Source organism: Streptopelia decaocto (genome assembly GCF_964273445.1).
Source record: "Streptopelia decaocto genome assembly, chromosome: Z".
In the NCBI taxonomy this organism is placed as follows: Eukaryota; Metazoa; Chordata; class Aves; order Columbiformes; family Columbidae; genus Streptopelia; species Streptopelia decaocto.
In genome coordinates, this window is record NC_138657.1 from 32,073,052 (window position 1) to 32,086,532 (window position 13,481).

Here is a 13,481-nt window from a genome sequence, read left to right on the forward strand (position 1 = left end):
CTGTAAACTGTTGTGTTTAGTTGTTGGGAACGTTCTTAACTGTAGGTTTGTGTACTATCAGTGTCATGTACAAGTGGTCTGTGGTATTACAAGAGAAATAATTTTGATGACAGACATTTTGCAACAGTTTGCTTAACTAAATAAGGTCTAATTCCAGACCAGGTATGTCTCCAATTTGACTTTCCAGAATTCAGGGATTTTCTTTATGAAACTCCTGCTTCAAGAACAGACAAATACAGTTCCAAGTTTCAGGGTTCTCCTGCTTGGTAGGCAATTAGTGGTATTTGTCAAACTGCTTGTGCCAGCACCACAGCAGGCAAGAATCTTGCGCATCTCAGTGAAGTTACTCCATGTCAAGGCAAAAAGACCTACCGTTCCTGTTTCTAAAGCAAAAGAACAGGAAGGTGTTCATTTCTGGTATCATAGGCTCACAGATCACAAACATTCTGACCTCTGTTGCTGGAGTCAGAATGTCTTTTCCCCCTTAATATTCTGTCTTACATTTACAAGCAAACTCATTTCTGGCTGAGGTTCCATGAAAGTCTTGTTTCAAAGAATATCAGGCTATATCTGTTCAATCTGGCATAGAAAGCTGTTGTCATTGCCCAGTACCAATATAGATGAGGTGAAATTATTTCATCATTAATCATCAAAATGGTGCTGTTGTAATAGGTTAGAGTCATAGGAACACATTCTTAGCTTGACTAGGATGTTTTTCTCGTATCATTTTTCTTATTATTTATTTTGCTTCTGTCAATATTACCTGGTTCTCTTCTACTAACTCTTCAAATATGCTTGGTATTTTTTTCTTTCAAGGGAATGGCTACTGTTTTATCAATGTAAAACAAAAACATCAACCAGTGTGTTATAGTTCTTTATTTTTGCTGTCAACTTTGTTTATAATATCTTTTTTGAGTTACTACAGAATAAAAATTTCCTTCTCTTTTGGGTGTTTTCTCTTTGCAAACTGGGTTTCAGAGCGAGTTCAAATGAACATATTCAGCTTTTAAAATCAGAAGAATAACTTCATAAGCTACAGTGTATTGCCATGGCAAACAGAATAATTGTATATATTAAATCATAATTAAGATGGTACCATTTGAATAGTATCTCTTCAATTGTTGTTGCATCTTGGAACAGAAATGAAAATAAGTTTATAGCTTTGTCTCTATTCTGTTGAGAAAGTGAATAATTTTGGTAATCTCTTGGTGAAGGAACAGAATATATCTTAAAAGGGTCTTATGATGTATTCCAACCCAAACTTTCTGGAGATGTTAGTTAATGTTTGTTGCTGCTGATATTGCTGCTCTTCCTCTTCTAATGGTTTTAATTAAAACATATGAAGGTCATGCACCCAGGGTGAGCTACTGGATCCACTTAAGATGATAAACATATAATAGGCTTTTGGTAGAGCCCATTTTTCCCTTCTAACATGCGTCCTTAATTTACAAGTTTAGGAGGTTTGAAGATGAGAAGATTTTATGATAGCAAAGTACAATAATATAAGCAGACCGTGTGTACCTGTGGCAGTAATACTATGAAAATTTAATGTAACTAGTGACTATAAATTTATTTTTTGATACAGAGACTTGTTTTGGATTCAGCCTAGGATAATTATTTTCATGTACGTGACTCAGCTTTTGGCACGGAACAACTCCTATACTTAAACACATGATCCACATAGCTATACATAGCTATACAAAGAAAGATAGTCCTGCTGTTATTGCTACATGGTTCTTCAGTCACCTGTGAATCATGAATACCCACTATTTTTGTGAATATTGCATATGCAGCCAGCTTTCTAATTCTTTGCAGACCTGCTGAAAGGTTTGTGTGTATAAAAAACTGCTCAAATAAAAAACAAAGTCCCTTTCTATGAACTTTTTATGCTTAGATCATCATAGCTGTAATTCCTCTGTTAGACTTTAAACATTAGGTGTTTGAATGATGGTAATGCTCAGAAGATGAAAGGGGATAATGTTAAACTTCCGAGTAAACAGTTTGGCATCAGAATAACAGCATCTGTTTGTGGATTAACTCTGCAAAAGATATAGGATTTTAGCACTGCAATATCAGAATAGTGCCATTTGGGTGAAGACTTGCTTCTATTGATACGTACATTTCTTGGATTTAGTTTATCATTTTACCATCAAATGAAATGCTGTTTGAAGTAGCACATTTTTATGCTTTGGAGGGTTTTGTCACAAAATACCTGAACAGTATGCTGTTACTAAGGGATGGGGTTGACGGTTAAACACCTTTGCCTCCTCAAGTTTAGGCATCCGGTCTGGAAGTCTGATGGTGGACTGGACTATAAATATACACGTGTGTCTTAATGACAAATATCTTCTGCCTCTAAAGATGTTTGTACCATGTTTCTTTAATTGGTGCTTTTCTCCAGGAATGTCAATGAGATTATAAAAGAGGTTACGCTTACAGCTGTGTGAAAGAAAAGCTCAGGATTTTGTTTGAATGCAGGAGATCCAAGTGGGCAACTGTGCAGTTCACACGTAGGGTGCTCCTTTGTCACACATCCCATACTGCTTTTAGCGAGCCAACAAGATGCTGAGTGCCAATCTATGCATTTTGGGAGACAACATATGCGATAACCTGATCCACTAAAGTGGTACAAATTTTCTTTGAATTCATAGAGTCGGAAATTTCTGGGCAAAAGCACATTTGTAATGCATTGATAGACATTTCCAGGTTAATCCTTTGTATGTCTTGCCATACATTGATTTTGATGGGATGCTGTTTCTGTTACAGGATATTTACATGTAGTTGAAGAATACAATATTTTTGTGGTAAGGCTTGACATGAATCTACACCTTTTCATTTGTTGGTGCTGAGTAGTAGGCAACTCATGATATACTTGTATGCAACCTTATCAGTAAATCCCTTTCATGGCAAAAAAGCAGAACAGAAATAAACCCACACCCATTAATCAAAAAACCTGTTCAGTCCAGGGCATGGTGTCCTTTACTTTCAACTGAAGGTTTAACTGTCACAGGGAAAGAGAAGCAGTGGAGTTCTACAGTGTTATCTGGATTATTTCTATGAAGAAACTTACTAAGATAAACAAAATGGGGCAGCTTGTCAAATAAAAATTACAACAGTGATTAAACATAAAAACCACAATAAGTGGTTCCAGGTAGCCAGACTATCAAATATAGCTATTTTTAAAAATGGAACTAGCATAAAGCCTACATACTGATTGAGTCAAAGTCCCATAATAGAGGAAAATTGCAAAAATCAACATCAAGCTAAAATAAATTTATAATGTAAAAATGGTAAGGGAGTCATGCTTGTTTGAAAATGAAATGTAATAAAATGTGCAAAAATCCATCAGTCCTTCAAGGAGAAATAAAATACACACAATTTCCTTTAGAAAATATACATAGCTGCCATAATTTCCAATGCATCGCACATCATGAGTGTTTTTTGCTAACTTATCAGAGATAGATTAAATAAAAACTCTACTGGTTTCAACATAATATAGAAAATTGATAGGTTTTATTAAATATCATCCTAAAAGAACAAGTACCAAGGACTTGCAGTTTGCACAATATAATCATGGCTCCATATATTCTGTGGCATGCTGAACCAAAATTTATATGGCCTTATATTTTGTTGGTACACTTTTGTGGGAGTACAACCTCCTGAAAAATGTAGGTTTTCATCTAATCAAGTATTAAAACATTCTGTTTTCAATACGATATGAAAAACAGCAGAAACACTTACCTTTATTATAAATTTGCTATATTAATGTTAGTTTTAATATTTAATACAATAAAACACTTAGGAAAACATCCAAAACTGGTTATTGTGGTTGAAGAAATACCATTTTACCACCTAGTGTTAATGTTACCGAGTTGTTTCAGCATGAAGGGTGACTGCTTGTGAACACGAAGTGTTTAGGAACCTGAGTGAACAGTGATGTCAATTTGTTTTAAAATAATCTGCTGCTTGGTGTTTATAGACTGTGTCTTTTCTGCTTTGGGTATGGTTTGAGAACATTTTGGGTGGCATTTAAGCCTGTGGGACGTTGTTTAAATTCTGTGCTTGCTAAATTCCTTGTGGGTAGTTTGTTGAAAGTAGCATATCAGCAGTTTTAGTAAATTGTTCTGAGTGCAAGCAACTTGAAACACGTGCTTGGAATCTGGAATTTTGACAGTAATTTGAAATCATGAAGTAAATACAGTGTAAAAATGTTGCCAAGTATTTCCTCTATTCTCTCATTGCAAAGATCTAGAAGAGTCACTCTGCTTTCCTTGTGCAAAGGAAGGTTCTGTGTTGTTGGAAAAAAAGATTCAGTATCTAGAAAATTTACAGTATAGGAGTGAGTGTTCATCACTAGCAGTCAGTACTCAAAATGACAAAATGGTTTGGAAATATGAAGTGTCAGAATAAAATGTGTGCTTACCTGTTCTGAATCAGGATGGAGACATTTCCATGGTAATGCCTCTCTAAGGCTGTTTTAGTGCAGCGGTGGGCAGATTTCAAAATTATGTCTTTGACTTTAGAAACTCTGAACCTCTATTATGTTTTTGAAAAATAAACTTAATTGTGTAGTCATTTGTAATACGATATCTTCACTAAGCCTCCCTGAAAAGATTTCCCAAATTTTAAGGTCTGGCAGAAATAAGAGGTTATATCTAGAAAACAACACCAACCAAGCCAAGCCCCCACATACAAAAAAAACACTGGCCAAAAACCCCAAACCAAACTGGCTCTGACACAGCACCAAACTGTGGATGTAAAAATTTAAAATGGCAAGGGTAAATTAAGATCAAAGTCTGGCTGTATTGCAGTAAGAAAAATTTTGGCCATAAAACATAAGAAAACAAGACTTGATTCTTAAATAATAATAATAACAACAACAACAATAATAACAGGGATAGAGAATGTATTTTATTGCTTTCTGTTTTTCCCTAATTTATATTGTTGCTTGCATTTTGCTCACTTTGGAAGTGCAAAATATATTTGGATTGGGGATTTTGGTTCCTAATTATTTTCTACCTTCAGGTAAATGCCAATTATTTTTTTCCTACTTTCTTTTCTGTATTAGATTCTATAGAGCTAGATCATGATGGTGACAAATGATTAGAAGCTCAGAGACATAATTTCCATTCTAAAGTACTATTCTGGTTAACATTTGTACTTCTTTGACATTCACTTTAGCTAGCTGCATGGTTTTATGAACACTGGTAGTGTGAATAATTGATTCAGTACACAGAGAGCTTTATTTAACACATTTATTTCTTTAACAGGTGTATTTCACATTTGCAGTTAACCTTCATTGCACTAAAGGTTTATTAGTTAAAAATGTAATTCCTTTGAAAAATATTCAAATAAAATGCTCTGGTGCACTTAATGTATATTTAGTTTGCAGTATGGAAGATATATTTTTTTAAGATCTTTGAAAAATATTGGACCAAATTTTCTGTTTGCTTAAACTGGAAGCTTCCTTTCCTAAGGGTCTGCTACCAATACGCTGTCAGTGCATAACAGAGTTATAACAAAGGATATCTATATATTTTTGATCTGAGTTATAAAATCACTGATTTGAGATGGGTAAGCTGGCATCTATTAATTATCAAAGCTATGTTTTTTCACATTAGACTGTAGTTCACATGTAATCTAGGAAGGAAGCAAGTAATTGTCTGGTTCCAGTCTTTATGTCATCTGGCACTATAGGTTTTTTTAGAATGAAAATTTGATTCAAAACCACGACAGGGTCAGCAAGTTGATAAACACTTTGGGATGTAGTTATTTCTGAAATCCTTTTTTTCCTATAAAATGATGACTAAGAGATAGGGCTGGCAAAAAGTTGAGTAAAAAAATAATGCAATTCTTATTTTTCTAAGTGCTTTGCGACAAATAAGAATGTTTGATGAATTAAATGTCTTCTTGTATTTGCAAAATGTAACTAAAATAAAGCACCACTTCTTTCTAGCTAAGTAACCTGAAACAAGTCACAGTTGTGGACCTGTCAGCAAACAAGTTCCATTCTATTCCAATTTGTGTACTCCGGATGTCTAATTTGCAGTGGTTGGATATTAGCAGCAACAACCTGAAAGATCTCCCAGAAGACATAGACAGGTAGTTTACATTTTAATTCATTGGCAGGCTTGTGAACTATAATGCAAATCTAGAAAGTAACAAGCTTCCAAGGGACACCATTAATGAAAAATCACATGAAAAAATCACATTTGGAAATGCATCAGATAATTTTGCATGTAAGCTTTACCATTACTATTGGTCAACTATGTCAGAGAACAGAAACTACATTTTCTAGCTCATTGATGGCAGATTGCACAGCCAGTGCCTCTACTGTTCAGTTAACCAATTATATTTTCTGCTGTGTTCATGATAATTTGTCATTATATACAGGCATTATTATTTGGGAAGATCACATGGGGCCCCATTTCCAGCAAAGGGGACTCACCATACAGAGTTGGCAAGAGTTTATTTCTGGAGGGTAGGTGGGGCAGAAGAAAAGATGGACTAGAGCATATTTAAGTTACTGAAAGAACCTGATAAACTTTGGCAGTAAAGCAGAAAAATATTGTCAAGAAAAACAAACAAACAAAAAATACAAACTAAACCAAAACTCTGACAGTCCTCCCCTCCTACCTATACTCAGTCTCTCAATTAGGGATCCACTAGAAGTAATTAAAAAAAAATAAAATCATTCTGATCTCTTTAATGAGACTTAGTAGCTTGAGAAAACGCTGTTCTTACCCCTGGAACTATTTATTCACTCTGGCATGCTGTTGTAACTTACTTCACAAAACTTTACATAGCCATAAGTAAACCAAAACACATATTAACTGAAGTTTGTTTTTTAAAAAATAGATTATTTATTGATATGGGAATAGAAATCCCTGAGGCAGAAGAAACTTCACAGAAAACTCATTCAACCTTAACTTTCACAAGACCTTTGTTGCTGGGCAAAGTCTTTTCTGGGGCATTGTGTAATCACAGATCTCTCTGGCAGCAGGGCTGAAGTCTTAATTTGTATTAATACTTCACCTGCTCTAGCCACAACAGCATAAACCTGCCATTTTTTTTTCTTCCAGGGGATCTGAGCAGAGATTTGATTAACTTCAAAGAGCTTCTAAGAGGGTATTTTTATTTTATGGGAGAATACTCACTCAATTTGTGGGTCATTTTTTTTCCTGTAACTTATATATATTTCTCTACCTCTAAAATATTCCTTTCCTACATTTCATCTTCTCCATTTTGTACTGAGTTGCCAGCCTCAATACTAAAGCATCATAACCAGACACCATGAAATAAGGTTTTTTTTACTTGACTTTGGGTTTTGAATTTTGGGATCTCTGGGGCTTATGTGTATTCTGAAGACTAGAATTTATCAGGATAACCCCAACCCCAATAAACAGATTTATTCAGATTCACGATTTCAATGCCTGCAGTCTTGAAGAACCTCAATGAACTATAATGAATTCTGCGATTAAAAAAGATGAGTTGGCAGTAAATTGAAGCCTTAGCCTGAATTCAAAGAAACCACATGGGCCTGGTAAGAGGTAGCCTGCAACAGTGTTTTAGGAATGGACCTTCCTGGTCAAATGAGAGAAACTTGTTTCATCTGTTTGCTATGCTTTTTGTCTTCTATATACTCCAAGAAAAAAGTGCTGGCCACAAACTACTATTGCATTAGGAAAAGCCAGGGGAAATAAAACAAAATAAGCCAAATGCCTTCCTCCACAAAACATTGTCATTAAATTGATTTCAGTGGGACAACTTGCAAGAACCATATGACCAGCAGCTGGTCTTTCTCTTGCTCCCCACAGTACTAATTACTAGTGAAAAACAATAGATGGGAATATACTGCCTAGCACAGCTGTATCTAGTTCATAGAAACTAGCATATGGGTAAGGTGTGAGCTGGTGACCCATATTTTTCATTAGTTCTGGGATACACATGGTAGGGCTTTATATCATATTCTGTCAACATCTTCTGTATGAAAGCACAGTAATTTTTGTAACCTTTTATGTTGGGCATGCTTCTGAGTACTTGTCAGAGGTATGCTATTAATATCTATAATGAACCATGAACCATGACTGGAAGTTTCCATTAAAGTTGACGACAGCTTGTGAAAGTGTGGTATGAGTAATTTTTGAGAAGCCAAAGCTGGTGCATGTAATTGTTCTTTTATACAAGATTAAGTCTGCCTTGCTGTTTTGAATAGATGCTCCTGTCTGAAACAAATATTTCAAGTTATCTTTATCTTTTACATTTTTACAGATTAGATCAACTGCAGACACTTCTCCTACAAAAAAACAAGTTGACTTATCTTCCACGAGCTCTGGTCAATATGACAAAGCTCAGTTTGCTAGTTGTCAGTGGTGATGACCTGGTTGAGATACCCACAGCTGTCTGTGAGTCAACCACAGGATTAAAGTAAGTAAAAGTGAGAGAGAAAGGAATATGTACAAAGATAAGGTAGATGCACACAGGAGCAATTCTTTCACAAGCATCAGTTTCTTCCACATCTGATGGTGAAATTCCGACATAATTTATATTCAAGCCCTTATGGAGGCTCTAGAGAGATTGGAAACCACAGAGGAGCTGCAGCATTCTGATTTTCATCTGCCAGTTTTCCACCCTGTGCATCTATATACCTACACTGCTATTCTGTGTAGACTTGGTCATAGCAGGTTTACCTCTGAAGTGGCAAAGCTGTGCCCCAGTGTGGGACCAGTGGCAGTTAGGTATTCATAAGCTCTGTGCTGTCAAAAGTATTCTACTAGGAGTGGGAGACATGGCCAGTTAAAAGACTGAGCAGTGTCACATGAGTTTAGTAGTTCATGCATGCTTTGTTGTGGAACAGCACCTTGTTGCCGCATGTGGGATGAGATTAAAAGGCCATTTATTTTGCAGTTACAATGATCTTGCATTTCTGCAGGTGATGTTTGGGTCTTTGATTGTGAAACTATTTGAAACTCTACGCAAGGTCTGGCTGTGATGGAGTTAACTTTCTCCTTAGCAGTCCTTATAGTGCTTGGCATTGTATTTGCAGTTAGAATGTTGTGTTCACCAAGGTCTCTGACTACTGTTAAGCAGTGCTGCCACAGTATCGAGGTTGTCCCTCCAAACCACCCTCACAAGGATCAGTAGTCTGAGGATAAGCAAAGGTTGGGATGGGACACAGCTGGGATACATGATTTAAACTGACCAAAGGGATATTTCATACCATATGATGTCATACTCAGCAATAAAAGCTAGGAGAAAGGAGAAAGGATATGGGTCATTTATTATCTTCCAAAGCAGCTGTTATGCATACTGAGTCCCTGCTTCCCAGGAAGTTTATGGACATCACCTGTTGATGAAAAGTAGAGAATATTCACTTTGCTTTGCTTACATGCATGGGTTTTGTTTTTCTTCATAAAGCTGTCTTTATTACAACCTATGAGTTTTTCATCTTATATTCTCCCCCTGCCCTTCTGAGGAAGGGGAGCGAGAGAACTGCGTGGTGGGCACCTGGCCATCCAAGGTCAGTTGTGCACAGACTTACAGAAATCCATGAGACTTTAAAAAGCTGTGATTTGTTAGAACATTTGTTCTCTGGAAAGTAACAATTATTGGTTCTTTTTTTTTTTTTTTTTTCCCTTCTTGGTGTGGTAACGTCATCAGACATTTTCAGAATACTGTGCACTTAATTTACACACTATGTAAGTTGTTTATTTAACCATCTAGTTTTTCACCAACAACGCGCACCTTTAGGAAATTTACGAATACAACATAATACATGTCCAGTCATGCATTGTAAAAGAGAAGTAATATAACAAACAACTGAAAAGTGGAGATACATATTGTCAGCTAAGTGATACTGGCAAAATTCTAGATTGCTGGGCAATGCTGCTAGAATGGAGTTCATAATTCTCATTAACAGATGTGAAATTACAGTGTAGTCTGTCAGAAGTTCCACAATAAACAAATATAGCTGTTCTTGCAAAGAATGATTTATGCAGACAGGCAAAAAGATAAATCTGATCTTTTTTATATGGAGAGTACAGAGAAGGTGCCACTTGAAAACTTTCTAATTATAGATGGATTCTAAAAATGTCATAATGCAAAAAACTGAGAAATGTTCTCTACATTTCTCCTTCTGGCTGTAGTAGCAACTTGTAAAACATTTATGTTGTCCAGTGGTGTTCGTAAACCTGTTGTATACGTTCTTGTGCTTATCCCTCTAGATTCATAAGTCTCAAGGACAGCCCAGCTGAAACTATTGTATGTGAGGACACTGAAGAAATTATAGAAAGTGAACGTGAACGGGAGCAATTTGAGAAAGAGTTTATGAAAGCATACATTGAAGACCTAAAGGAAAGGGGTATGTGTTAACTTGCAATAAACTTCCAGCTATCTTGGATATAACTGCAGACACATATTGGGAATAGGAATTTTTAAGAGTACAAGCAATATACCCTTAAACTGTAATTGTCTGTTATGGTATAAATAAGACTAAAAGTGAAAATGACAAGTGTATTTTGTTAACAGCTTGCACTTTAACTAAAATACTTGATATTGAAAAAAAATTAGAGGTGTGTTTGTACATGCATAAATCTTAATTTAATGATAATGTACGCAATGGCTATCCTCATTCTCCAGATTTCCTTAGCTCTCTTGAAATTAGCATTAGTGATTTTGAATTCTTGCAGAAATGCTTCTCCTCCTTAAAAAACGACAGTGTGTGTATGAAATGCTCTTCTCATTCATAGAACATTCTTTAACAATGTATCTACATCAATGTACCTACTTCAATGCACTAGTTATTCAACTACCGTAAAATTATTGTAGTAAAAAATCTGCTTTTGTCCTTATTGCACAGTACCTGAAAGTTTACATATTACTTTATTCTGCTATTCTGTCTTATATTTGCCATAATTAAGTAACTGTCAGTGTCTTGAGTCTCGTTTAGTAAAAAATGTTAGGACACAAAGGGAAAATTTCCTGTGAGCCAAAATACCCTATAGACTGTTAAAATTTCCTTGAGAGTTGGTGCGTAGAAATTAATTTTTATGTAATGAATCATACAGTCTCTTTTCACTCTTTACATTTCATGTAAATGAACTCTGTAGTAGTCCTACAAGACCTCGTAAAAAGATATGTAAAGAAAGGCCACATGATGTGGCTGCAGTATACTTTTCATGTACTGATACTGGACTTTTGTTCCTTAATGTCCATAAGCTGCACATTTAAGTATTCAAGCTGCCTAATTCTAAAGCAAAGCCTGCTATAGAAGTGCCAGATTCTGATAACGGTAGCAACAGTGGTTAAAATGGAGAGAAGGAATGGAGGAAAAGTTGAGATCATATTGGCTTTAGAGATACTTACGAAATATGTAGTGATGGAATTGTATTTACATACTTATGTCTGCCAGGCTGCCTGATACCTGCATTTGGTCCTGTCAGGTACATGCCAGCTTTATACTCCTTTGGGGCAAAGCAGCTCAGGGATACTCTTTTCTGCCTTCCTAGACAAAACTCATCTCTGTGCTTTTTATGATGATGTTGGATCACGAATCACTCTTGGATTTCCAGCTTCTGAACTTTTGTGCTATAGATTATGCCAGTACTTGCTTTTGAAAAGGAGACAGGAGAAGGAATATCTTCTGTATAATAAAAGCCAGCAGAATTTTGGAAAGATAGCACAGAGATCATTTGTAGAGTACCTTTAAAATGAAACCAAACCTAGCTTTTTCTACCTAAGGGCTGTATTTATTTGTGCTGAAGTCTGAGATGTATTTCTTTTTTCTCTTTTCACAGATTCTGCTCCATCCTATACTAAAAAGGTCTTGCTCAGTCTACAGCTCTGAAGATCAAAAATCTCTAAATCACTAGTGAATATCAGAATACCTCCATTTTTATCCACCTGAATAGAAAACACTGGAAAACATACATGGCCAGAAGCACTTCAAAATCATCATGAAAGTTGCTCCCAGTAACCACAGTTTTAAAAAAAAAAAAGAGCAGCAGAACCTTCATAACATGCTGTTTCACCTTTTAAATCAACATATTTATTTTCCAGTCCACAGTAACAGCCATTAATTTACACACAGACCTGCTGAAAGTAAATATTCACTGTAATGATGGATACACGGGGACAGATGCCCTCAGGATGAAGACACTGTACATTGTATTTGAAACAGTGGAACATAAATCATAATATTAAAAAGATATTTGATTTTATAAAAGGGGATAATTTAGAAATTAAATAATGTAGAAAATGAATACAATCTCTTGTATTCTCAAGACCAAATCACACATTTCATTTTTTACAATATTTAAAGTGCAAACACCTAATAGATATTTGTTTGCATTTATTTTTTTCTGTTCTTCAAGGAAATTCTCCTCTTCAATATTTTCAGTTTAGACAAGTTTTGACAATTTTATATATATAAACTGTAGCAATTCTGCTGCTTTTTTGAAGCATATTATAAGCTTTTCCCTTTTTGCAAACTCAAGTGCCAATGTGACTGAAACTTCTGTGCTAAGCAGCCTAATAATACAGCAGTGTATTAAGCAAAACTTTAAGGACTAAGCAGCATGAAAAAATAATAGGAGCAAAATTGTGACAAATGTCTTCTACTAATTGTTTCAGATTACAGGATTTGGTGAACATTTATTGGGATTTACCAAGTTGTATAAGAATGAGTTTGCTGGATAAAAGGTTTTGTTGCTTGCTATTTAATAATCTGTTGTTATAACTATGTAAGTGTATATACTGTAGAATTTCAGAAAGCTAGCTTTACTTTTGTTTGTTTGTTTGTTTGTTTAATAAATCAGTACTTTTTAATCTAAAAAGACTGAGATTTTGACAATTTAGGCTCAAATTAGACTCAAATTAGAGAACTTAAATAGTTATAAACTTATGACTGTACTTAGGGGAAACAATATTTACATCTTGCTTTTTTATTATAGATGAGCTATGTCCAGTTTTGTGCAGCAGAGTGCCACTTAGGTCAGTCAGATTTAAAAACAAAGCAACAAAGGATGTGGTCCTTAAGACTCCATATAAAAACACTGCATTTGATGTTTTCTTTCCTTTTTACCTTTAATTTGTCTGAAAGAAAAGAATTTCTGTATTATTTATGCCAGGGACAAACTCCTGCAGTTACATTACTATCCGAAATGAAATCCTCTAGAGTTGGTTTCTAGCTGTTAATGCTGCTTTTAAACAAGTCTTGGAACAAAGAGAATGTTTCAAAAAATTGCAAGAAAAATTGGCATTGTTCTGAAACAGAATAATGAAAGATCTGATTTTTTTTTTTACTATGGAGATGTTAAAATATGATTAAATCTTGACAGCCAAAGTGGGCTTAAAAAAATCAGCGTATCTGAAACTACCCTATCAAGCTTTCGCTTACTGAAATAATAAATTTGGTTTATTACGTATTAATATTGAAGTAATCAACTTCTGTGATACATCTGAATTGGCATTCCTTGACATTC

General features: G+C 35.1%; 1 protein-coding gene across 3 annotated transcripts in view; it reads left to right on the top strand.

Annotated features, from left to right (window-relative positions):
* LRRC2 (leucine rich repeat containing 2) overlaps nucleotides 1-12,835 on the top strand; it is a 71,174-nt gene extending 58,339 nt beyond the window's left edge. For 2 of the 3 annotated variants that reach the window (XM_082075882.1, XM_082075881.1), the window contains 4 exons: nucleotides 5,957-6,102; nucleotides 8,272-8,427; nucleotides 10,224-10,360; nucleotides 11,796-12,835. In XM_082075882.1, the coding sequence (XP_081932008.1) occupies nucleotides 5,957-6,102; nucleotides 8,272-8,427; nucleotides 10,224-10,360; nucleotides 11,796-11,845 (489 nt within the window). In that variant the 3' untranslated portion in view covers nucleotides 11,846-12,835. Of the gene's footprint in view, nucleotides 1-2,766; nucleotides 2,805-5,956; nucleotides 6,103-8,271; nucleotides 8,428-10,223; nucleotides 10,361-11,795 lie in introns of all 3 variants that reach the window. The other variant, XM_082075883.1, reaches the window with a different exon arrangement.
* The last annotated feature ends 646 nt before the right edge of the window (nucleotides 12,836-13,481 follow it).